This window comes from Tremella mesenterica (assembly GCF_000271645.1).
Source record: "Tremella mesenterica DSM 1558 unplaced genomic scaffold TREMEscaffold_1, whole genome shotgun sequence".
Classification (NCBI taxonomy): Eukaryota; Fungi; Basidiomycota; class Tremellomycetes; order Tremellales; family Tremellaceae; genus Tremella; species Tremella mesenterica.
Window position 1 is genome coordinate 5207930 of NW_006711225.1, and position 23259 is coordinate 5231188.

At 48.1% G+C, this 23259-nt stretch overlaps 6 protein-coding genes across 6 annotated transcripts; 2 read left to right on the forward strand and 4 right to left on the reverse strand.

Moving 5' to 3' along the window:
• Positions 1-601: 601 nt before the first annotated feature.
• On the reverse strand, positions 602-2086 carry TREMEDRAFT_59645 (uncharacterized protein; the record flags this gene model as incomplete). Its single annotated transcript, XM_007001701.1, has 2 exons — positions 602-1006; positions 1685-2086. 2 exons carry the CDS (start codon positions 2084-2086, stop codon positions 602-604), a joined length of 807 nt encoding a protein of 268 aa, XP_007001763.1.
• A 4752-nt stretch (positions 2087-6838) lies between these two features.
• TREMEDRAFT_59647 (uncharacterized protein) lies at positions 6839-8269 on the reverse strand (the record flags this gene model as incomplete). Its single annotated transcript, XM_007001702.1, has 2 exons — positions 6839-7243; positions 7922-8269. 2 exons carry the CDS (start codon positions 8267-8269, stop codon positions 6839-6841), a joined length of 753 nt encoding a protein of 250 aa, XP_007001764.1.
• Positions 8270-9260: 991 nt separating this feature from the next.
• TREMEDRAFT_59648 (uncharacterized protein) lies at positions 9261-9719 on the forward strand (the record flags this gene model as incomplete). The annotated part of the gene is made up of 1 exon (XM_007001703.1): positions 9261-9719. One exon carries the CDS (start codon positions 9261-9263, stop codon positions 9717-9719), a length of 459 nt encoding a protein of 152 aa, XP_007001765.1.
• A 3855-nt stretch (positions 9720-13574) lies between these two features.
• TREMEDRAFT_59650 (uncharacterized protein) lies at positions 13575-14334 on the reverse strand (the record flags this gene model as incomplete). Its single annotated transcript, XM_007001704.1, has 3 exons — positions 13575-13714; positions 13756-14257; positions 14320-14334. The coding sequence occupies 3 exons, from the start codon at positions 14332-14334 to the stop codon at positions 13575-13577; spliced, it is 657 nt and encodes a 218-aa protein (XP_007001766.1).
• A 4096-nt stretch (positions 14335-18430) lies between these two features.
• TREMEDRAFT_59651 (uncharacterized protein) lies at positions 18431-19642 on the forward strand (the record flags this gene model as incomplete). The annotated part of the gene is made up of 5 exons (XM_007001705.1): positions 18431-18445; positions 18508-19009; positions 19051-19169; positions 19214-19349; positions 19392-19642. The coding sequence occupies 5 exons, from the start codon at positions 18431-18433 to the stop codon at positions 19640-19642; spliced, it is 1023 nt and encodes a 340-aa protein (XP_007001767.1).
• A 374-nt stretch (positions 19643-20016) lies between these two features.
• On the reverse strand, positions 20017-23121 carry TREMEDRAFT_26177 (uncharacterized protein; the record flags this gene model as incomplete). The annotated part of the gene is made up of 2 exons (XM_007000668.1): positions 20017-21462; positions 21571-23121. 2 exons carry the CDS (start codon positions 23119-23121, stop codon positions 20017-20019), a joined length of 2997 nt encoding a protein of 998 aa, XP_007000730.1.
• Positions 23122-23259: the final 138 nt, after the last annotated feature.

The following is a 23259-nucleotide window of genomic DNA, read 5'->3' on the forward strand; positions in this document are numbered from 1 at the left end:
TGGTCATCTTTGTCTCGGAGATCTATCGCGTCCGTCGGAGTTGGCAGACCTATGGCCGCTAACTTCGCCGCACTTGGTGGGGTTGGGATGGGAAATTTCACCGAGTTGTCTCTTCCATCAAGGACAACCCCTTCCTTCCTCATCCAATCCCACCCTATCACAACATCTGCGTCGCAGAGCGTTGTTACATCGAGACAAACAGATCGCACTTCGGCGTCCTTCGTCAAACTAAATCCGACTTCGACAAACTCGGTGATGGGTCCAGCGACACTCACCGAGCCGTCGAACATGTGAACGGGTACGCTCACCTGATATCGCCTCTTTTCTACACCTATCTTCGCTGCTGCCCTAGGGCTTATATATGAACAAGTAGCTCCAGTGTCCCAGAGCGTAGTTAGCTTTATTCCATTAATGAAAATGTCCGATTTAGGTTGATCTCTGGAAACGGAAGGGATGAGGAGATGATTATCGACATTGCATGAACAAGGGGTACTGAGTGGTGTATTTTTGTATTCACAATCCTCTGGCTCCATCAGCTGTGTTTCTTTTATGGGTTTGGGAATGGTGGCCGAGAGAATATGGCGGACCCGCCGAGCCTCGCCTACTGCGACAGGTCCTCTTCTTTTCCCTGGTCCTCTTCCAAATCTACTTCTCCTCCAACCGCATTCAAGTTCCTCCTCTGTCCGAGAGGTACTGCGTTCCCTCCCGATCCTCCACCACGTTCTCCGAACTTCTCCCCCCATGGAGGCAACAGTCCAACCTTAACCTTAGCCTCCCTTACAGGGCATTCCTTCAGCCAATGTCCTGCTTCACCACACTCGGTACACTTCCCCTCCTTCCTCCTTGTCTCCCTCAGATCGGAGCTCGGCCTAGGCCATCTTCGGCGAACTTCGTCGATGTTTGGCGGTGTACTCTTTACCACCGTCGACATCATAGCCGCCTGGACACCACCCTGCGCCGAAAGTTGCCCCTTTTCCCATTTCTTCTCTTCTTTCTTCTCCGTCCTCTGAATTTCCACCACTGTCGTTGTCCTTATCCCTCCTTCCCTTTTCCTCTCTGCCTCCTTCTCCACTTGTCTCCTCCACAGGCGGTTGTCCAAGGGAATCACAAACTCCAATAGCTCTTTCACAGTCCCAAACAATCTACCGTGTCTTGCAATTTCATCTAGAAGGTGCGATTTTAGTCCTTTCTTGGCTCGGTCAACTAGGTTTCCATCATCAGACCACTTAAGAATCGCAACATGTCGCTGAAAGGCGGAGAAGTAGTCCGAAGCAGACCCGGTTTGCTTGAGGTCGTTAAGTTGTCGGGCCGCAGTTCCTTCTTCGTCTGGATCACCAAAGTTAGTCTTGAGGTACTTAACGAACTGATCGTGTGTCGTGAGGTACTCAGGAAGAGGTCTTTTGGATAGATCGGGCTGCACTGCAAGAAGAGGTGTTTCACGTAGATGAGAGATCATGAAAAAGACTTTCTTAGTGTCGTCGGGGAAAAGATGAGAGTTCAATTCGAAATGTACGTCGCACTCAGACAGAAAGGCGGTTAACTTGTTCCGATCTCCTCTCCAGAGGTCTGGGTTAGGTAGCTTTATCCCCTTCCGTTGTTCGCCCACTACGCTTGGGGTCGCCGAAGTTTGCCGTCCCATGGCGTACCTCACTCCTTCTGATATCCCTTCTGCAATCCCGCCCACTGTATCCCTTTCTCTTCTCTGTTCCCATTCCTCCCTACGCCTTCTCTCCTCCATCATGTCTTTGTTCATATTCGCCACCATCTGCATCAAGGCCAACACCACCCCTTGTGTTCCTTCTTCTCCCAAGTTCGCCGTACTTCCAGTGTTTTCTCTTGGGCGTGGGGTTTGGTCTGATCCAAGTGGGGATCCCGCAGGTGGGAGAGCATTAGACGGAGGAGAAGGAGGGTTAGAAGGCACCGGTGGAACGAACTCATCTCCTTGAATTGATCCCCCCACACTATCCTCCACTCCAAGGTCCTGCCCCATTGCTCTGCTAAGCTCCTCCAATGCTCTCCTCTCGTTCTCCTCCATCCTGTCTCCATCCCTACTCATCCCTCGTGTAATTCTTCTTTCTGGTTCCATATTATCTTTGTACTTCTCCGAGGTTCGCACGGGTCGTCGGTAAGAGCGATCCTTGATACTGTCACGGCCGTCGAGCAACTTCTTCCTTATAGACCGACGGTCGACGAACCTCGGCTAACTTCACGCTTCTGAGTCGATGTCTCACCCAACCAGGGGGGCGCAGACGTCGAAAGGAGTGTAACTACGGCGTACTTCGGCGTAGTTACTCTAACTAAGGCTTTGTTCTATTGATGGCGATGTATCTCGATGTATAGCTATCTCTATTTGTCTTTTACTACTGACAACAATCAAGGATCGCTGAAGAACTTCAGCGATCTTCTCAGCTAATATTATCTACTCCTCCTAGACGTTCATCCAACCCTCTCGCGCTTTGACGTACTTCAACGCACTTCGTCCAACTTCCCCGAGCCCTCGGCCATCCTCTTCCTCCTTCGACTAACTCCGCCTAACATCGCCGCACTTCTGCTCCCATTGTCCCTACTTAGCCTAACTCCGCCTAACATCGCCGCACTTCTGCTCCCATTGTCCCTACTTAGCCTAACCCCGTCTAACTTCGCCGTACTTCTGCTCCCATTGTTCCTACTTAGCCTAACTCCGCCTAACATCGCCGCACTTCTGCTCCCATTGTCCCTACTTAGCCTAACTCCGTCTAACTTCGCCGTACTTGGTGTCAGAAGTCCTGAGTTACGTGTAGAGTAAAGAGGTTAAGGCGTGATGGGGTTTTGATGGCCAAAGGAGGGTCATTGTTGGTGGAGTAATCGAGGTGTCACGACGTAGTTCGTGACAGTCCAGGACTTTGGTGATTTCTTTGGGGCTATGAACCGGGCATGGAATGCTTCCCTCTCGACTGTTTTCCCCCCTGACAGTCTCGATCTACCTTCGGCCATCGGTACTCTCCACACCAATCTCGCGGGGCCGAGTAGCGCGAAGGAGAAAGGAAAAGGAAAGGGTAAGGGTAAGGGCAAGTGAGCGGTACGTAGCTGTAATCCTATGTTGTATGCAGTACGTTCTACCTCCTAGCCCTCCGCAGTCGCCCTTCCTTCGGCTTAGTAGGGTGAAGTTCGTGGAACTTCGCCAATATGTCATCAGCTCCGTCGACGTTCTCTACTGGTTCCCATGATACCGAATTGTCTGTTCCTTCGTAACCTAACCATTCTACTAAGTACTCTAACTTTCCTGATCTTTTATTTACTCTAGAGTCCACAATGTCCTTTACTTCCCACGATTCTCCTACGTTATCTACTTCTACTGGGCCAGGTGGTTCAGCTTGCTGACCAGGGAATACTGGAGGATGATAGGGACGAAGCAATGAAACATGGAATACATCATGGATACCTGCCATCGTTCCTGGTAATTCCAATTTACGAGCATGAGAACCTACCTGCCGTACTACCTTGTACGGCCCACCTTGCTTCACATCTAACTTCTTCATTGGTCTTTTAGTCTTGATGTTCTCTAACGACAGCATTACTAGGTCACCTTCCACGAAGTTCGGCGTAGTCCGGTGTTTCCTATTGTATCCTTCAGCGTACTTCTCGTTAGCTCTCTCAATTCCCTCAATACATTCTTTATGTATTTCGGTTAGGTCTTTTACCACCACTGTAGCAGCAGGTACCTCGACCTCACTGGCCTTAATCTCTTCAGCCCACCGAGGGTGGTACCCGTAGTTCGCATAGAATGGGGTCTTGTTTATCGCTGAATGATGGGTGTTGTTGTAAGCAAAGCTAGCTCGAGCAAGCAGCTTCGACCAGTCGTTCTGCTGGTAGGAAGTGAAGATTCGAAGGTATAATTCGAGGGACTGGTTGGTTCGTTCGGTCTGTCCATCAGTCTGTGGATGATACGCGGTAGAAAGATGTAGTCTTATGCCGAGACTATCGGTCAAGTTCTTCCAAAACTTCGAGGTAAACTTCGATCCTCTGTCCGATACTATACTCTCTGGTAACCCATGCTGGGCCACCACATAGTCCATTATCAGCTCAGATAGTCCAGCTGCGGTTAACTTCGTCGTGGTTGGGATAAAAATGCCCCATTTGGTCAATCGGTCCACCACTACCAGGATGGAATTATATCCATGGGAATTCGGAAGCTCTTCGATGAAATCCATCGAGATGCTTGACCAGGGTTTAATAGCCACTTGCAATGGTTTGAGCTCTCCATGGGGTTTCTGTCTGTTAGTCTTTGCTCTCTGACATACCACACAGCCAGCGATATAATCTTCGACATCCTTCCTTACTCCAACCCAAACGTAATCCCTCAGGACAAGCTCGAGGGTCTTCGCTGAGCCTGGGTGACCAGCTAGGGCCGAATCGTGTCGCATCTTCATGATCTTTAGTCGAGCCTCGGCGTAGTTCGGCACATAAGTGCGATCGTCGAATGTGAGGAAACCCCTTGAGTTCCATCCTCCCCGAAGTATTAGAGGGGATCGCGAACTACGGCGTAGTTCGGTGATTGATCCTGGTTCCTGTACGTCATCGTGACACGTTGGATGGGAACACTCAGCGCAAATGACTCCTAATAGCTCTTTTCTAACCTCCTCCACTTCTCCATCTTCCTGTACCCCAACAATCAGATCCATGGGATCAATAAGGTCATTCTCTCTTACTTCCTTTGTCCCTTGCAAAGCACGAAGTAGGTGTTGTAACCCAGAGCTAGTGCCGTCGAGTTCGTCGAACTTCGGCAACCCTTGAATAAGATTGCTCTCCTGCACCATAGTACTTCCTTTTCCAGAGTGGTAGTCTGCTCTTCTCGATAGTCCATCCGGCAGTGTAGCTTGTTTCCCAGGTCGATACACCATTTTAAACCTAAAGTTAGAAAGCTCTTCGACCCACCTGCCCTGCCTCGGGCTTAACTGCTTCGGTTCCATCCAGTATGTCAAGTTCAAGTGGTCCGTGAGAACTGTAGTCTCTACCTGTAATAGTAAGTGCCTCCTTCTTCTAAAAGCCTCAACGATAGCTAGTAGTTCCTTCTCGCCTACCGTATAGTTTAACTGCGCCGCTTGAAACGCTCCTGACTCGATCGCTACCGGATGTTCTTGTCCTAACTCGTTTACCTGCGATATTATGAAGCCCCACCCGAAGAACGACGCATCTGTCTGTAGTAATGTCTTCAACGAAGGATCAAAGTGAGCCAATACCGGGGCCCTACAGATTCTATCCTTCAACTCTTTAAAAGCTCTTTCCTGCTCCATACCCCAGACAAACGGTACATCTTTTCTTGTGAGATCATTGATCGGTTTAGCAATCCTGGAGAAGTTGGGGACGAAGCGCCGATAATAACTAACGACTCCCATAAATCCTCTGCTCTCTCTTAGGTTTTTGGGACGGGGAAAAGATACAACAGCGTCGATGTACTCTGGATTACTAGAAACTCCCTCCCGTGAGACCACGAAACCCAAGAAGACTACCGAACCCTTTTCAAACTCGCACTTACTAGCCTTGACGAACAGATTCGACCTTCGAAGAACTTCGAACACCTTCGCCGTAGTTCCTCTCAATTCTTCCAACGTCTGACCATAGATGAGTATATCATCTATGTAGACAACCACTCCCTTCCCCAACAGTTCTCTGAAGCTTTCATTCAGAAAATGCTGGAATACAGCAGGAGCATTTCGCAGACCATCTCGAACAACAAGAGACTCGAACATACCGTACTGAGTCCTGAACGCCGTCAGGTGCTCGTGTCCTTCCTTTACCCGTAGGAGTTGATAAGCTCCAATCAGATCTAACTTGCTGAAGTACCTCGCTTTTCCTAGCTCTTCGGTTATCTGACCGATCAGAGGCAGTGGATAGGCATCGGGTATCGTTGCCTCGTTTAACTTTCGGTAGTCAATGACCATTCGCCATTGACCCTTTGCTTTCTTCGGTACCAAGAACATCGGTGATCCGTAGGGCGAATTACTGGGTCGGATTCTTCCGGCCGATATTTCGCGATCTAGGATGTCTCTCAGCGCACTTCTCTGATCTTCTCCGAGTGAGTAGAGTGGAGCAACCTTCAGGTTCGCCCCCTCCTTAAGCTCAAATTCCAGATCATACTCCCTTGAGGGAGGTAGTTCTTCACCTCCCTTCCTCGGGTTAAACACATCAATGAACGGATGATATTGTTCAGGAACCACCTGATACAATTCCTCCTGTTCCTCCGGACTCAGTTCATCCTGGTCATCTTTGTCTCGGAGATCTATCGCGTCCGTCGGAGTTGGCAGCCCTATGGCCGCTAACTTCGCCGCACTCGGTGGGGTTGGGATGGGGAACTTCATCGAGTTGTCTCTTCCATCTAGAACAACCCCTTCCTTCCTCATCCAATCCCACCCTATCACAACATCTGCATCGCAGAGTGTTGTTACATCTAGACGAACAGATCGCACTTCGGCGCCCTTCGTCAAACTAAAACCAACTTCGACAAACTCGGTGATAGGTCCAGCGACACTAACCGAGCCATCAAACATGTGAACGGGTACGCTCACCTGATATCGTCTCCTTCCTACACCTATCTTCGCCGCTGCTCTAGGGCTTATATACGAACATGTAGCCCCAGTGTCCCAGAGCGTAGTTAGCCTAATTCCATTAATAAAGATGTCCGATTTAGGTTGATCCCTAGAAGTGGAAGAAATGAGTAGATGATTATCGACATTGCATGAACAGGGGGTACTGAGTGGTGTATTTTTGTAAGCACAATCCTCTGACTCCATCAGCTGTGTCTCTTTTATAGGTTTGGGAATGGTGGCCGAGAGAATATGGCGGACCCGCCGAGCCTCGCCTACTGCGACAGGTCCTCCTCTTTTCCCTGGTCCTCTTCCATCTCCCCATCTCCCCCGACTGCGTTCAAGTTCCTCCTCTGTCCTAGAGGTACTGCGTTCCCCCCCGATCCTCCACCACGTTCGCCGAACTTCTCCCCCCACGGCGGCAACCATCCGACCTTGACCTTCGCTGCCCTCACCGGGCAGTCCCTCAACCAATGTCCCTTCTCCCCGCACTCAATACACTTCCCTTCCTTCCTCCTTGCCTCCCGCAGATCGGGAGGTGGCCTAGGCCATTGTCGGCGAAGTTCGTAGGCATTGAACGGAATGTTCTTGACCTGCGTCGACGTAATAGTCCCTTGTACCGCAGACTGCGCCGAAGTTTGCCTCCCTTCCCCTCTTTTCTCCTCTTTTCTCTCCATCCTCTGCCCATCCACAACTAACACTTCTTTTACCCCCGTCTCCTTCTTCTTCTCCGAATCCTTCTCCACTTTCCTTCTCCACAACCTGTTGTCCATGGGAATAACAAACTCCAATAACTCCTTGACCGTCCCAAAAGATTTACCATGTCTAGCAATTTCATCTAGGAGGTGTGGTTTCAACCCTTTCTTGGCTCGGTCAACCAGGTTTCCGTCATCAGACCACTTGAGTATCGCCACATGTCGTTGAAAGGCGGAGAAGTACTCCGAAGCTGACCCAGTCTGCCTTAGATCGTTAAGCAATCGGGCTGCGGTTCCTTCTTCATCCGGGTCACCAAAGTTCGTCTTGAGATATTTAACGAATTGATCATACTCCACAAGGTAGTCAGGAAGAGGTCGTTTAGCAAGATCAGGTTGAACGGCGAGAAGAGGTGTTTCGCGTAAATGAGAGATCATGAAGAAAACTTTCTTAGTGTCGTTGGGGAAAAGATGAGAGTTCAGTTCGTAATGGATTTCACATTCCGACAGAAATGCGGTCAACTTGTTCCTCTCTCCTCTCCAGAAGTCCGGATTAGGCAGTTTTATTCCCTTCCGTGATTCGCCAACTACGCTTGGGGTCGCCGAAGTTTGCCGTCCCATGGCGTACCTCACCCCTTCTGATATCCCTTCCGCAATACCGCCCACCGTCTCCCTTTCTCTTCTCTGCTCCCACTCCTCCCTACGCCTTCTCTCTTCCATCATGTCTTTGTTCATATTCGCCACCATCTGCATCAAGGCCAATATCACCCCTTGTGTACCTTCTTCTCTCAAGTCCGCCGTACTTCCAGTGTTTTCTGGCCGCGGGGTCTGATCCGATCCAACTGGGGATCCTATAGGTGGGAGGGCATTACCCGAAGGTGTAGGAGGATTAGAAGGTAATGGTGGAGCGAACTCATCTCCTTGAATTGATCCCCCCACACTATCCTCCACTCCAAGCTGCTGCCCCATCGCTCTGCTAAGCTCCTCCAGTGCCCTCCTCTCGTTCTCCTCCATCCTGTCTCCGTCCCTACTCATACCTCGCGTAACTCTCCTATCTGGTTCCATAGAATCTTCGTACTTCTCCGAGGTTCGCACGGGTCGTCGGTAAGAGCGATCCTTGATACTGTCACGCCCGTCGAACAACTATCTTCTGGCAGACCGACGGTCGACGAACCTCGGCTAACTTGATGCTCCTGAGTTGAAGTCTCACCCAACCGAGAGGGCGCAGACGTCGAAAGGAGTGTAACTACGGCGTACTTCGGCGTAGTTACTCTAACTGGGGTTTTGTTCTACTGATGGCGATGTATCTCGAATTGTATATAGCTATCTCTATCTGTCTTTCTCTACTGACAACAATCAAGGATCGCTGAAGAACTTCAGCGATCTTCTCAGCTAATATTATCTACTCCTCCTAGACGTTCATCCAACCCTCTCGCGCTTTGACGTACTTCAACGCACTTCGTCCAACTTCCCCGAGCCCTCAGCCATCCTCTTCCTCCTTCGACTAATTCCGCCTAACATCGCCGCACTTCTGCTCCCATTGTCCCTACTTAGCCTAGCTCCGTCTAACTTCGCCGTACTTCTGCTCCCATTGTCCCTACTTAGACTAACTCCGCCTAACATCGCCGCACTTCTGCTCCCATTGTCCCTACTTAGCCTAACTCCGTCTAACTTCGCCGTACTTCTGCTCCCATTGTTCCTACTTAGCCTAACTCCGTCTAACTTCGCCGTACTTGGTGTCAGAAGTCCTGAGTTACGTGTAGAGTAAAGAGGTTAAGGCGTGATGGGGTTTTGATGGCCAAAGGAGGGTCATTGTTGGTGGAGTAATCGAGGTGTCGCGACGTAGTTCGTGACACCATTATACCATTTATTCCCAAAAAGACAGTATCAGGAACCACGGAAGATCAGGTTCCTCGATGGAACAACCGCGACGTTAGTGACCGAGTATGTAGAAGCTGAATTGGATTTAGGAGAAGGACTCAAGATTGCGACTCGATTGGATGTGATGGCATACGAAGGCCCCGAGGTACTGGTGGGATTGGATTTCTTAAAACAGTTTAGGGCAAGGATCAATTGTGGAAAGGGATTGATCGAGTTCGACGGAATCGGACAAGATAACGGTTGGAAGTATCCGAGGTTGGAGGAAGGATTGGTAAGAGGAACAGCATTGGAAAAAGGAGAAGATGAGATGAGCGAAGAAGAGTTACGACAAGTCATACCGACTCAATGGCACCAATACCTGGAGCTATTCAAAGTGGAACGAGCCAGAAAACTACCACCAAGAAGAGAATGTGATCACGAGATCGAATTGACCCCCGGAGCAGAACTAAAACGAGGACCAATCTACCAACTGGATGAACATGTGTCACGCCTGCGGGTAGACTGCGGTTGCAAAGTACTGCCTTGGGTACTGAAGGGTTTTAGTCTCTGGCTCGTAGAGCTTGATGACTGCCTTAGGTACTGAGGGTACTGAGGTGTTGGGTTAGAACCAACTAGGTGACTTTCAAAGATGAAGTTCAACTTCAAGATGAAGATACATTGCTGAAGAAAGAGGGGGGAGATGTGCTCCTTTTATACCCTTCAAAACTAAAGTAGGTGTACTAAATAAAAAGCGTGTGAGGGATTTTCTAGCCAATCACATAAATGCCTCAAAGTGAGTGCACCGCGGGAAACTAATTCCAGCCAATCACATAAATGCCTCACTGCTAAACTGCTGAACCTTCCAGGCTTCAGCCAATCACGTAAATGCCTCACTGCTGAACTGCTAAATACCATGACTCATATTTTCCTTCAATCCTTATCACAGTTCCTAGCATGAGTCATATTTCCTTATCACTATTCTGAGCATGAGTCAGAATTCCTTATCACTATTCATGACAACATGGGGATGCATTCCTAAAGCAGTGGATCAACGACGGTTTGGCCAGCGGCCATCTACGAAGAAGTAAATCACCTTATGGATCTCCTGTATTCCTGGTTCCAAAAAAAGGAGTGATTCCCTATTGAGTGGTAACGGATTATGGGGCGCTTAACAAGGTAACCGTTAAGGATTCATACCCAATGCCACTCATCTCGACACTACTCGATCGACTCCAACTGGGAAGGATCTTCACTAAACTCGATTTGAAAGGGGCTTACCAGTTAGTCAGAATAAAGGAAGGAGATGAACATAAAGCTGCCTTACGAACAAGATACGGCAGTTTCGAGAGCACAGTCCTAAGGGATGGGCTGTGTAATGCACCAGCCACCTTTCAGAACTCCCTACAAGACATGTTTCACGATCTACTTGACGAAGGGGTAGTAGTTTATATCGACGACATCACGGTATACTCCGACACGATCGAAAACCATCAGATAATTGTCCAAAAGGTGTTAGATCGACTACTGGAAAACGATTTGGTCGTCAGTCCGAGGAAATGCGAATGGAGTTCAAATGAAGTGAAGTTCCTGGGGTACGTAATAGGACACGAACGGATCGAAATGGATCAAGAAAAGGTGAAAGCTATTCTGGAATGGGGAGAACCCATGACAGTCCGGGATACTCAAGTGTTCTTGGGCTTTGCGAATTTCTATCGAAGGTTTATCAAGGGGTTTTTGCATATTGTGGGACCCCTCACACGATTGACCAGGAAGGATCAAGCTTGGAACTGGACACAAGAATGCCAAAAGGCTTTTGACGATCTAAAGAAAACATTCACCACAGCACCAGTACTTCGACATTTTGATAGGACCCGACCGACTTGGATCGAAACCGATGGATCCGACTGCGCGATAGGTGCGATAGCGTCTCAAAGATTCCCTCACCCATCAATAAAAGGAACCACCGAACTTCACCCAGTTGCGTATTGGTCTAGAGCAATGACACCCTGTGAACTAAACTACACGGTAGGAGAGAAAGAATTACTAGCCATCGTGGACTGCTTGGTCGCCTGGAGGCCCTACTTGGCTAACAGTAGTGATGTTATAAAAGTCATTACAGATCACAAGAACCTAGAATACTTCCAAAGCAAACGACAACTAAATCGAAGGCAGATGAGATGGTTGGAAATATTGGGAGACTTCAACATAGAGATCACTTACCGACCAGGTAGCAAAAATGGGGGAGCAGATGCTCTGACTAGACGAGGAGATTATCATCCGGGAAGGGGTAGTAGCAAGGACCCAGACCTAAACAAAGGTAACTGGCTACAATTGCTACCGACACACGAACAAATTGGATCGAATTCGATGGACTCAGAACACAAAGGACCAAGACACATAGTAAGAGGAGCAATCCGGGAAGACTCATTATTCGGACTCATCAAGAACGGACTGAAAGACTCAGAAGACATAGCAAACATACGACAACTAGGACTACAGATGACACAGACACATAGCACACAGAGCACACAGAGCACACAGGACACACAGGACACACAGAAGACACAGGCTAGCAGCGAGACACCAATAGTATCATGGACACAGAGCGGATTACTCTTGTACAAAAACAGAGTAGTCATACCAGAGGGACAGGCAAGATTGGAAGTAATGAAAGCAAGACACGATTCGATACTAGTAGGTCATCCAGGAAGAGACAAAACTATCACCATGGTCAAAGAGGACTATTACTGGCCACATTTGGACGAGTATATTGCGAAATACGTAAAAGGATGCGAGATCTGTAACCGACATAAGACTCATCGACATCAGCCGTATGGACATCTAGTCTCTTTACCAGTACCCACACTCCCCTGGACAGATATCTCTATGGATATGGTGGGACCCCTACCAAAATCGACCGAGTTCGACGCGATACTAGTGATAGTCGATCGACTAACCAAGATGGCTAGATTTATTCCATGTACAACTGGACTAACAGCGAACAAAGTGGCCGACATCTACATCAAGGAAATCTTTTCAAAACATGGAGTGCCTCGAACAATTGTATCAGATAGGGGAACTCAGTTTACAGCGGAAATTTGGAAGGAAATATGTCAGTTCTTAGGAATAAAGAACTTATATTCGACTGCATATCACCCTCAAACAGATGGACAAACTGAGCGAGTAAATCAACAGATGGAAATCCTGCTCGGAATGTATGTAAACTACAACATGGACAATTGGGATCAACTTCTACCAATTGCTGAGTTCGCTTATAACTGTTCGCCACATAGTAGCCACGGTCTGTGTCCCTTTGAAACCTGTTACGGCTATGTGCCACACTACGACATCCATTCGCACGACATTCGATCGAAGTCAAACAAGTTGGAGAAGAAATGGAGAGATATGGGGGAATTACATGCGACTGTTCAAGAACAGGTCAGGATGGCTAATGAGATTAGTGAAGCAATTGTGGATAGCAGAATTCGACGAGGAAAGGAGGAATTCAAGGTAAAATGGTTAGGATACACAGGAAATGCGGCCTATGACTGGGAACCACGAGAAAATGTAGAAGAGTTGGCCGATTTTGGTGAATTTTTGGAAAAAAGGAAGAGGGACCCCAGAAGAAAGTGAGAATTCGATCAAGATCAACAAGACTGGGTCAGAAATGAATGCATACACAGGAAATATAGCTACAAATAGAGAGATATAAACACACTACAAATTGGAGGTGGTAGAATTGGCTCGGGGACGACGGGCCGAAGCGGGAATACGAATGACATTGCGAGGGAGAGGAGTATGGGGAGAAGAGGAGGGACCAGCGACTGGCTGAGAGGAACTCAATCCTGTAGGATCACCAGTAGAAGTGAGATGATCCAGAGTCTCATCGACGGTAGGAGGAGCATAGTTGGCAGGAATAAGATGGAGAGACTTGTAAAGATCCAGATGTTGAGAGGGGAGAGGAAGGAGAAGGGAGGTAAAGAGATGGATGTAACCCGAAAGTTGGGTCAGACAGGCGGGTTGATCATGGGCAGGAAGGGATCGATAACGGACCGAAGCCGCACAAAGATCGTGCTCCAGTACGAAGGTAACCTTGGAAGTGACGGTTCTTGCTCCCACAACGATACCCTATACATCAACATCGACCAAGTTCGAAGGAAATAGACAGGTACCTCACGAAATTTGGACTCGGGATTGTTGGTTTTCACCGAACATTTTGAAGTACCCTTAGCAGAACATTCACCACACACACCACCGACTGAATTGCATCAGCATCGAACGAGTCGCAACAAGAACTTACAAGGGCCAATACAACCAACACGAAAGTCTTCACCACCATCGAGACGACGTTGACAATCGGTACAGAGCTCACCCTCTAGCCGAACAACAGCACCATTTTTGTTGCGGAGGCGCCAACCTTGGGCCAAACGATCGAGCTAATGATTAGAATCGATGAAACTCAAGAGAATTCAAGGCTTACAGCGTTCTTAAACCACTTTACAGTGGGCTTGATGGCGTTGGTTTCGCGGAAACAATTCAGAGCTTCGTTCTTCAACGCGAGACGAACAGAGGAGAAGGTCATGCTGGACCAAAGGGTAGCTAACAAGTCAGAACCAAACAGAACTCGGTGGAATTCTCACCAATCTCGGAGTCTTTTCGATCCTCGAGCAACTTAACCAGTTCCTTGTTGACGGGAACCTTGCGAGGGGCGTGAAAGATGTCACCAAGCTCGTCGGGAACCTCCACAAGTTCGTCGGAAGCCTCAGAAGGAGGACCAGTGGGTTGCTTACCGGGAGAATTTTCATGCTCGACGACGGTGCCGTATTCGGATTCGACAGACTTGGCGGGAGATAGGTTCTCACCAGTGGCAGATGGCCCAGCACCCCCTTCGAAGTCGATATATTGCGCAATGACCTGGTCATCAAGGGACGATTGTGGTTCGCGAGAAGGACCGGATTGATACTTCTCCTTAATGGTGTCGAGAGCTCGTCGAGACGCATCAACCAATGGGGGTTGAGAGGAAGCGGCTTCGGAAGTAATTCTCATTCTTTTCGTTTTACGCATGAGGAGTTTGGGGTCGACGTCAGGCAGGATTGCCAAGGTAGAAGCTCGAGTTTGACGGGAGGAGGTGGAAGGAGACAACTAATCTCGTCAGCCAGTGAGAGATAGGAGGATATACATCGAATTCGAAGGGAATTGCTTACAATACGCTTAGACATGCTCACGGAAAGGTCAGAATTGGAAGGATACTCTAAGATATGAGTAGGATATGGATGGATAATGATAGATAAGTAAAAAGAACGACGAACAAGAGGTAAAGAAGGAATGAGGAGGAAAGAAGAAAAAGATGACGGGAGGTAACTTGGTCAGTAATTTCTCGATCACATTGGAGGTCTGTGCGGGTGACGCGTTTCATGGCAACCGTCACACTAGCGTAGGTGTGACGTCAGGGCGCACCAAAGGTGCTCAGAACAATCCATGTGAATCACTTGGTTACAGGATTCAGGATCCTCGGCGAGGATCCTTCAGACAGGGGGGGAAACTTGTTACGGGGTAACAACGAATCGAGAGAACTCTATCGAGTTCGACGGATTAGGATGGAGGAAAGCGGGAGCTGGAGGCAGTGCTGCAGTAGGTAGGGACGGGTTTTCCCCTTTCGAGATTTTCCCCACTGGGTTTGCTCAAAGCGGTTTTTCACCTGTCCAATTATGTACGTAGACGCTTGCAGCAGGAGGACAAGGACGAGGATATTCGTAGACAGTATATAGTACAATCAGCAAAGTACCAACTTTGCTGATTCTTCAATATCATTCTTTGGCTACATCAATTGCAGAGGAGACACGATTCATTAGCACCAGAGCCCCTGGATTTCCACGAGACATCCATCGAGTTCGACCCAACCTGCGACTTAGTCGTCGTGTTTCCAGTACCGTTACACCAACTAGGGACAATGGGAGTAGAAGTATGGCAAAGTTAGACGGAGTTAGGCTGAGTAGGGACGATGGGGGCAGAAGTGCAGCGATGTTAGGCGGAGTTATTCAAAGGAGGAAAAGGATGGCCGGGGACTCGGGGAAGTTGGATGAAGTGCGTTGAAGTACGTCTGAGCGCAAGAGGGTTGGGTGAACTTCTAGGGAGGGTAGATAATATTAGCTGAGAAGATCGCTGAAGTTCTTCAGCAATCCTTGATTGTTGTCAGTAGTGAAAGACTGATAGAGATAGCTACATTCAAATCGAAATACATCACCATGAGTAAAAACCCTACTTACAGTAACTACGTCAAAGTACGCCGTAGTAACACTCCTTTTGACATCTGCGCCCTCCTGGTTGGGTGAGACATCAACTCTGAAGTGTCAAGTTCGCCGAGGTTCGTCGACCGTTGGTCCGTTAGAGAGAAATTATTTGACAGCCGTGACATTGGGTGAGACATTGAACCCAAAGTGTTAAGTTAGCCAAGGTTTGTTAACTGTCGGTCCAATAGAGCGTAGTTATTCGTCGGCTGTGACAAGTTCCCTCAGTACCTTGTCACCCTCTGTATACTCCTCAAGCTCTACGAGCCAGAGACAAGTATTGGGTTACAGCCCCATCTCAGTCACCTTGCCTACCCATTGGGGATTAGACCCCACCGGTGACATGTTACGATCTTTCTAAGCTGGGAGGCTTGGATGTCAGTCATGTGATCTGGCTTTGTTATGACCTGGTCATAACACAAGTCATGTGACCCCACACCCCTCATTGTGGAATTGTGCTAGTCATGTGACCCCACACACCTCATTGTGGAATTGTGCTAGTCATGTGACCCCACACACCTCATTGTGGAATTGTGCTAGTCATGTGACTCCACACACCTCATTGTGGAATTGTGCAAGTCATGTGACTCCACACGCCACATTGTGGATTGTGGGAATCATTGTGAAAACGTGTAATTCTGAAAGGTATATAAAGGCGGCGGAATGGGTATCTACTTTAACGGCGAAAACTATCTCAAAACACCTCACTTTTCCTCATTACCTCTCCGCTCTCCCCAAAGTCATCTTTGACCATAGACAGTGCAAGATCATCCTACGGGTGGCACTCCATCTATCATCAAGCCTGACTTTGGGTCTTCACTCCGAAGTCCCACCTTCCTTTGTATATAGTTCTAACTACTAGACACTCTTATACTTGATCTATATTTATTACCTCCTTCCTACTCGATACATCTTCTGTCGACCTTTGCACCAGCACTACGGTCTACCCCCGCCAGTCGTAGACCAAGCTTGCGGTAAACGTCTGCTGTCCACCCTGTCTCCACATCCCGACAACCTCTCGTTGGGGACAGGTCTTAACAGGCTTGCTCACAAAGACAATGAGATAAGCCAGAAAGTTGGAGCCAGTCTTGGCTTTGCGGGTATGTGTCAATACAGAACACCTGCTTTCTCCTCTGCCGCCTACATCAGGTGTCTGAGTGCTAGGGCTCGTCTTACAACTGCATATACACATCACTGTCACAAAGTGTGTGACAAGTCGAGCAAAAGTCGGGGAAGGGTATTTGACCAGCGATCGGCGATAGTATTAACCGCCGATTAATAGGCCTTTTCGTCACAGTGGTACCAAGGGGTTTTCTCCGGGCACTCCGGTTCCCCTTGTACATGAGTCTGTGCAAGCCATTCATGCTATAGTTCTTATAGTAGGCTTGTTTTAGCACTGGGCTTGATGCCTTGTGCACAGCAGCCTCCTCCCAAATCAGGTTTAGATCACTGTTCCGTTGGGCACTGTTATATCGAGCCAATGCTGGTTAGTTGGTCCTCGTGACAGATTAATCGGCGGTTACGGGTAGGGTCCTGGGTTCGACTCCCGGACGGCGCCGGGGGTAATTCAGCCCCTACTTGGAAAACCCCCCTCTTGGAGTAAGTTTTCGGTCTGTCGTACCCTTCCCAGTGTGGGGGCCCAAAGCGGGGTCCCCTTGTCGGGGCCCCACGCGGGGCCCAAAAGAGTGTATAATGTCACAAAGTGTGTGACAAGTTGAGCGAAAGTCGGGGAAGGGTATTTAACCAGTGATCGGCGGTAGTGTTAACCGCCGATTAATAGGCCTTTTCGTCACAGTGGTTTAGATCACTGTTCCGTTGGGCACTGTTATATCGAGCCAATGCTGGTTAGTTGGTCCTCGTGACAATCACTCAGCTGATGCTTCAGACCCCGTCCCAATTGTTATGACACTACACATTGCGTCATAACTTCAGGAACAACCTAAATCCGTGGATCACGGTTCACGTCTGTGGATCACGGTTCACATCCATGGATCACGGTCCACATCCGTGACTCACGGATTTGGTGAGGCATTTACGTGATTGGTTGAGATATGATCACCAAAGTGATACCGGTTAGAGAATGCTGTCTATATAAACCCCCTTCATGAGGGCTCTTTCTTTGTCGATGAATTCTCATAAGTTACTCTCACAAACTTTGCCACCCACTTCACATATCCCAATTGCTTAAGTGACTTACGCCATAAAGCGTCTACACTGAGGTGTCCTTCATCATCGTCCAATCCACTCTACGCTATCACTTCGTGTCTTATTGCTGTCGTCCACTGAAGTTAGGTTAGGTCACTGCTGTAACGGTACTGGAAACACGACGACTAGGTCGCAGGTTGGGTCGAACTCGATGGATGTCTCGTGGAAATCTAGGGGCTCTGGTGCTAATGGATCGTGTCTCCTCTGCAATCGATGTAGCCAAAGAATGATATTGAAGAATCAGCAAAGTTGGTACTTTGCTGATTGTACTATATACTGTCTACGGCTATCCTTGTCCTCGTCTCCTTCCTGCTGCAAGCGTCTACGTACATACTCGGACAGGTGAAAAACCGCTTTGAGCAAACCCAGTGGGAAAATCTCGAAAGGGGAAAACCCGTCCCTACCTACTGCAGCACTGCCTCCAACTCCCGCTCTTCTCTGTCCTAATCCGTCGAACTCGATAGAGTCCTCTCGATTCGTTGTTACTCCGTAACAAGTTTCCCCCCCTGTCTCAAGGATCCTCGCCGAGGATCCTGAACCCTGTAACCAGGTGATGCACATGGATTGTTCTTAGACACCTTTGGTGCGCCCTGACATCATACCCACGCTAGTGTGACGGTTGCCATGAAAACGTGTCACCCGCACGGACCTCCAATGTGATCGAGAAATTACTGACCAAGTTACCTCCCCGTCTTTTTTCTCTTCTTTCCTCCTCATTCTCTCTTTACCTCTTGTTTGTCATTCTTTTTACTTATCTATCATTATCCATCCATATCTTACTCATATCTTAGAGCATCCTTCCAACTCTGACCTGTCTGTGAGCATGTCTAAGCGTACTGTAAGCAATTCCTTTCGAATTCGATGTATATCCTCATATTTCTCGCTGGCTGACGAGACTAGTTGTCCTCTTCCACTCCTTCCCGTCAAACTCGAGCCTCTACCTTGGCAACTTTACCCGACGTCGACCCCGAACTTCTCATGCGTCAAACGAAAAGAATGAGAATTACTTCCCAAGCCGCCTCCTCTCAACCCCCATTGGTCGATGCGTCTCGACGAGCTCTCGATACCATTAAGGAGAAGTATCAATCCGGTCCTTCTCGCGAAGCACAATCGTTCCTTGATGACCATGTCATCGAGCAATATTTCGACTTCGAAGGGGGTGCTGGGCCATCTGCCACTGGTGAGAACCTATCTCCCGCCAAATCCGTTGAATCCGAACACCCTACCGTCGTCGAAAATGCAAATTCTCCCGGTAAGCAACTTACTGGTCCTCCTTCTGAGGCTTCCGACGAACTTGTGGAGGTTCCCGACGAGCTTGGTGGCATCTTTCACGCCCCTCGCAAGGTTCCCGTCAACAAGGAACTGGTTAAGTTGCTCGAGGATAGAAAAGACTCCGAAATCGGTGAGAATTCCACCGAGTTCTGTTCGCTTCTGACCTGTTAGCTACCCTTTGGGCCGGCATGACCTTCTCCTCTGTTCGTCTCGCGTTGAAGAACGAAGCTCTGGGCCGTTTCCGCGAAACCAACGCCATCAAGCCCACTGTAAAGTGGTTTAAGAATGCTGTAAGCCTCGAATTCTCTTGAGTTTCATCGATTCTAATCATTAGCTCGATCGTTTGGCCCAAGGTTGGCGCCTCCGCAACAAAAATGGTGCTGTTGTTCGGCTAGAGGGTGAGCTCTGTACCGATTGTCAACGTCGTCTCGATGGTGGTGAAGACTTTCGTGTTGGTTGTATTGGCCCTCGTAAGTTCTTGCTGCGACTCGTTCGATGTTGATGCAATTCAGTCGGTGGTGTGTGTGGTGAATGCTCTGCTAAGGGTACTTCGAAATGTTCGGTGAAGACCAACAATCCTGAGTCCAAATTCCGTGAGGTACCTGTCTATTTCCTTCGAACTTGGTCGATGTTGATGTATAGGGTATCGTTGTGGGAGCAAGAACTGTCACTTCCAAGGTTACCTTTGTACTGGAGCACGAACTTTGTGCGGCTTCGGTCCGTTATCGATCCCTTCCTGCCCATGACCAACCCGCCTGTCTGACCCAACTTTCGGGTTACATCCATCTCTTTACCTCCCTTCTCCTTCCTCTCCCTTCTCAACATCTGGATCTTTACAAATCCCTTCATCTTATTTCCGCCAACTACGCTCCTCCTTCTGCCGATGAAACTCTGGATCATCTTACCTCTACTGGTGATCCTACAGGATTGAGTTCCTCTCAGCCAGTCGCCGGTCCCTCCTCTTCTCCCCGTACTCCTCTTCCTCGCAACGTCATTCGTATTCCCGCTTTGGCCCGTCGTCCCCGAGCCGATTCTAACGCCTCCATTGAGTAGTGTGTTTATATCTCTCTATTTGTAGCTATATTTCCTGTGTATGCATTTATTTCTGACCCAGTTTTGTTGATCTTGATCGAATTCTCACTTTCTTCTGGGGTCCCTCTTCCTCTTTTCCAAAAATTCACCAAAAACGGCCAACTCTTCTACATTTTCTCGTGGTTCCCAGTCATAGGCCGCATTTCCTGTGTATCCTAACCATTTTACCTTGAATTCTTCCTTTCCTCGTCGAATTCTGCTGTCCACGATTGCTTCCACATGGAATTCATCCTGGCCGTTAATTACTACAGGCGGTGGGGGTTGTATCTGTCGACCTGGTATCATGTCCTTAGGATATGGTTCCAACAGCGTGACATTGAAGACATTGTGCACTTTCATTGATGGAGGTAGATCTAATTCGAAAGCATTTTTTCCAACTTTCCTTATGATCTTGAAGGGGCCAACGTATTTTGCTTCTAATTTTCGACTGGGTCTTTCCGTCGTAAGATACTTCGTACTCAGTAGTACCTGTTCTCCCTCTCTGAATTCTTCTGGTATACTCTTGTGTCTCCTGTTGTAGTATTCTGCACTAATCTCATTAGCCATCCTGACCTGTTCTTGAACAGCCGCATGTAATTCTCCCATATCTCTCCATTTCCTCTCCAACTTGTTTGACTTTGATCGAATGTCGTGCGAATGGATGTCGTAGTGTGGCACATAGCCGTAACAGGCTTCAAAGGGACACAGACCGTGGCTACTATGTGGCGAACAGTTATAAGCGAACTCAGCAATTGGTAGAAGTTGATCCCAATTGTCCATGTTGTAGTTTACATACATTCCGAGCAGGATTTCCATCTGTTGATTTACTCGCTCAGTTTGTCCATCTGTTTGAGGGTGATACGCAGTCGAGTATAAGTTCTTTATTCCCAGGAACTGACATATTTCCTTCCAAATTTCCGCTGTAAACTGAGTTCCCCTATCTGATACGATTGTTCGAGGTACTCCATGTTTTGAAAAGATCTCCTTGATGTAGATGTCGGCCACTTTGTTCGCTGTTAGTCCAGTTGTACATGGAATAAATCTAGCCATCTTGGTTAGTCGATCGACTATCACTAGTATCGCGTCAAACTCGGTCGATTTTGGTAGGGGTCCCACCATATCCATAGAGATATCTGTCCACGGGAGCGTGGGTACTGGTAAAGAGACTAGATGTCCATACGGTTGATGTCGATGAGTCTTATGTCGGTTACAGATCTCACATCCTTTTACGTACTTCGCAATATACTCGTCCAAATGTGGCCAGTAATAATCCTCTTTGACTAAGGTGATGGTTTTATCTCTTCCTGGGTGTCCTATTAATATCGAATCGTGTCTTGCTTTCATTACTTCTAATCTTGCTTGTCCTTCTGGTATGACTACTCTGTTTTTGTACAAGAGTAATCCGCTTTGTGTCCAAGATACTATTGGTGTCTCGTTGCTAATCTGTGTCTTCTGTGTGTCCTGTGTGCTCTGTGTGTCCTGTGTGCTCTGTGTGTCCTGTGTGCTATGTATCTGTGTCATTTGTAGTCCTAGTCGTCGTATGTTTGCTATGTCTTCTGAGTCTTTCAGTCCATTCTTGATGAGTCCGAATAATGAGTCTTCTCGGATTGCTCCTCTTACTATGTGTCTTGGTCCTTTGTGTTCTGAGTCCATTGAATTCGATCCAACTTGTTTGTGTGTCGGTAGCAATTGTAGCCAGTTGCCTTTGTTTAGATCCGGGTCCTTGCTACTCCCTCTTCCCGGATGATAATCTCCTCGTCTTGTCAGAGCATCTGCTCCCCCATTTTTGCTACCTGGTCGGTAAGTGATCTCTATGTTGAAGTCTCCCAATATTTCCAACCATCTCATTTGCCTTCGATTTAGTTGTCGCTTGCTTTGGAAGTACTCTAAGTTCTTGTGATCTGTAATGATTTTTATAACATCACTACTGTTAGCCAAGTAGGGCCTCCAGGCGACCAGGCAGTCCACGATGGCTAGTAATTCTTTCTCTCCTACCGTGTAGTTTAGTTCACAGGGTGTCATTGCTCGAGACCAATACGCAACTGGGTGAAGTTCGGTGGTTCCCTTTATTGATGGGTGAGGGAATCTTTGAGACGCTATCGCACCTATCGCGCAGTCGGATCCATCGGTTTCGATCCAAGTCGGTCGGGTTCTATCAAAATGTCGAAGTACCGGTGCTGTGGTGAATGTTTTCTTTAGATCGTCAAAAGCCTTTTGGCAATCTTGTGTCCAGTTCCAAGCTTGATCTTTCCTGGTCAATCGTGTGAGAGGTCCTACAATATGCGAAAACCCCTTGATAAACCTCCGATAGAAATTCGCAAAACCCAAGAACACTTGAGTATCCCGGACTGTCATGGGTTCTCCCCATTCTAGAATAGCTTTCACCTTTTCTTGATCCATTTCGATCCGTTCGTGTCCTATTACATACCCCAGGAACTTTACTTCACTTGAACTCCATTCGCATTTCCTCGGACTGACGACCAAATCGTTTTCAAGTAGTCGATCTAACACCTTTTGGACAATTATCTGATGGTTTTCGATCGTGTCGGAGTATACCGTGATGTCGTCGATATAAACTACTACCCCTTCGTCAAGTAGATCGTGAAACATGTCTTGTAGAAAGTTCTGAAAGGTGGCTGGTGCATTACACAACCCGTCCCTTAGGACTGTGCTCTCGAAACTGCCGTATCTTGTTCGTAAGGCAGCTTTATGTTCATCTCCTTCCTTTATTCTGACTAACTGGTAAGCCCCTTTCAAATCGAGTTTAGTGAAGATCCTTCCTAATTGAAGTCGATCGAGTAGTGTCGAGATGAGTGGCATTGGGTATGAATCCTTAACGGTTACCTTGTTAAGCGCCCGATAATCTGTTACCACTCGATAGGGAATCACTCCTTTTTTCGGAACCAGGAATACAGGAGATCCATAAGGTGATTTACTCCTTCGTAAATGGCCGCTGGCCAAACCGTCATTGATCCACTGCTTTAGGAATGCGTCCCCATGTTCATCCAGTTGGTAGATTGGACCTGGTTTTAGTTCTGCTCCGGGGGTCAATTCGATCTCGTGATCACATTCTCTTTTTGGTGGTAGTTTTCTGGCCCGTTCCACCTTAAATAACTCCAGGTATTGGTGCCATTGTGTCGGTATGACTTGTCGTAACTCTTCTTCGCTCATTTCATCTTCTCCTTTTTCCAACGCCGTTCCTCTTACCAATCCTTCCTCCAATCTTGGATACTTCCAACCGTTATCCTGTCCGATTCCGTCGAACTCGATCAATCCCTTTCCACAATCGATCCTTGCCCGAAACTGTTT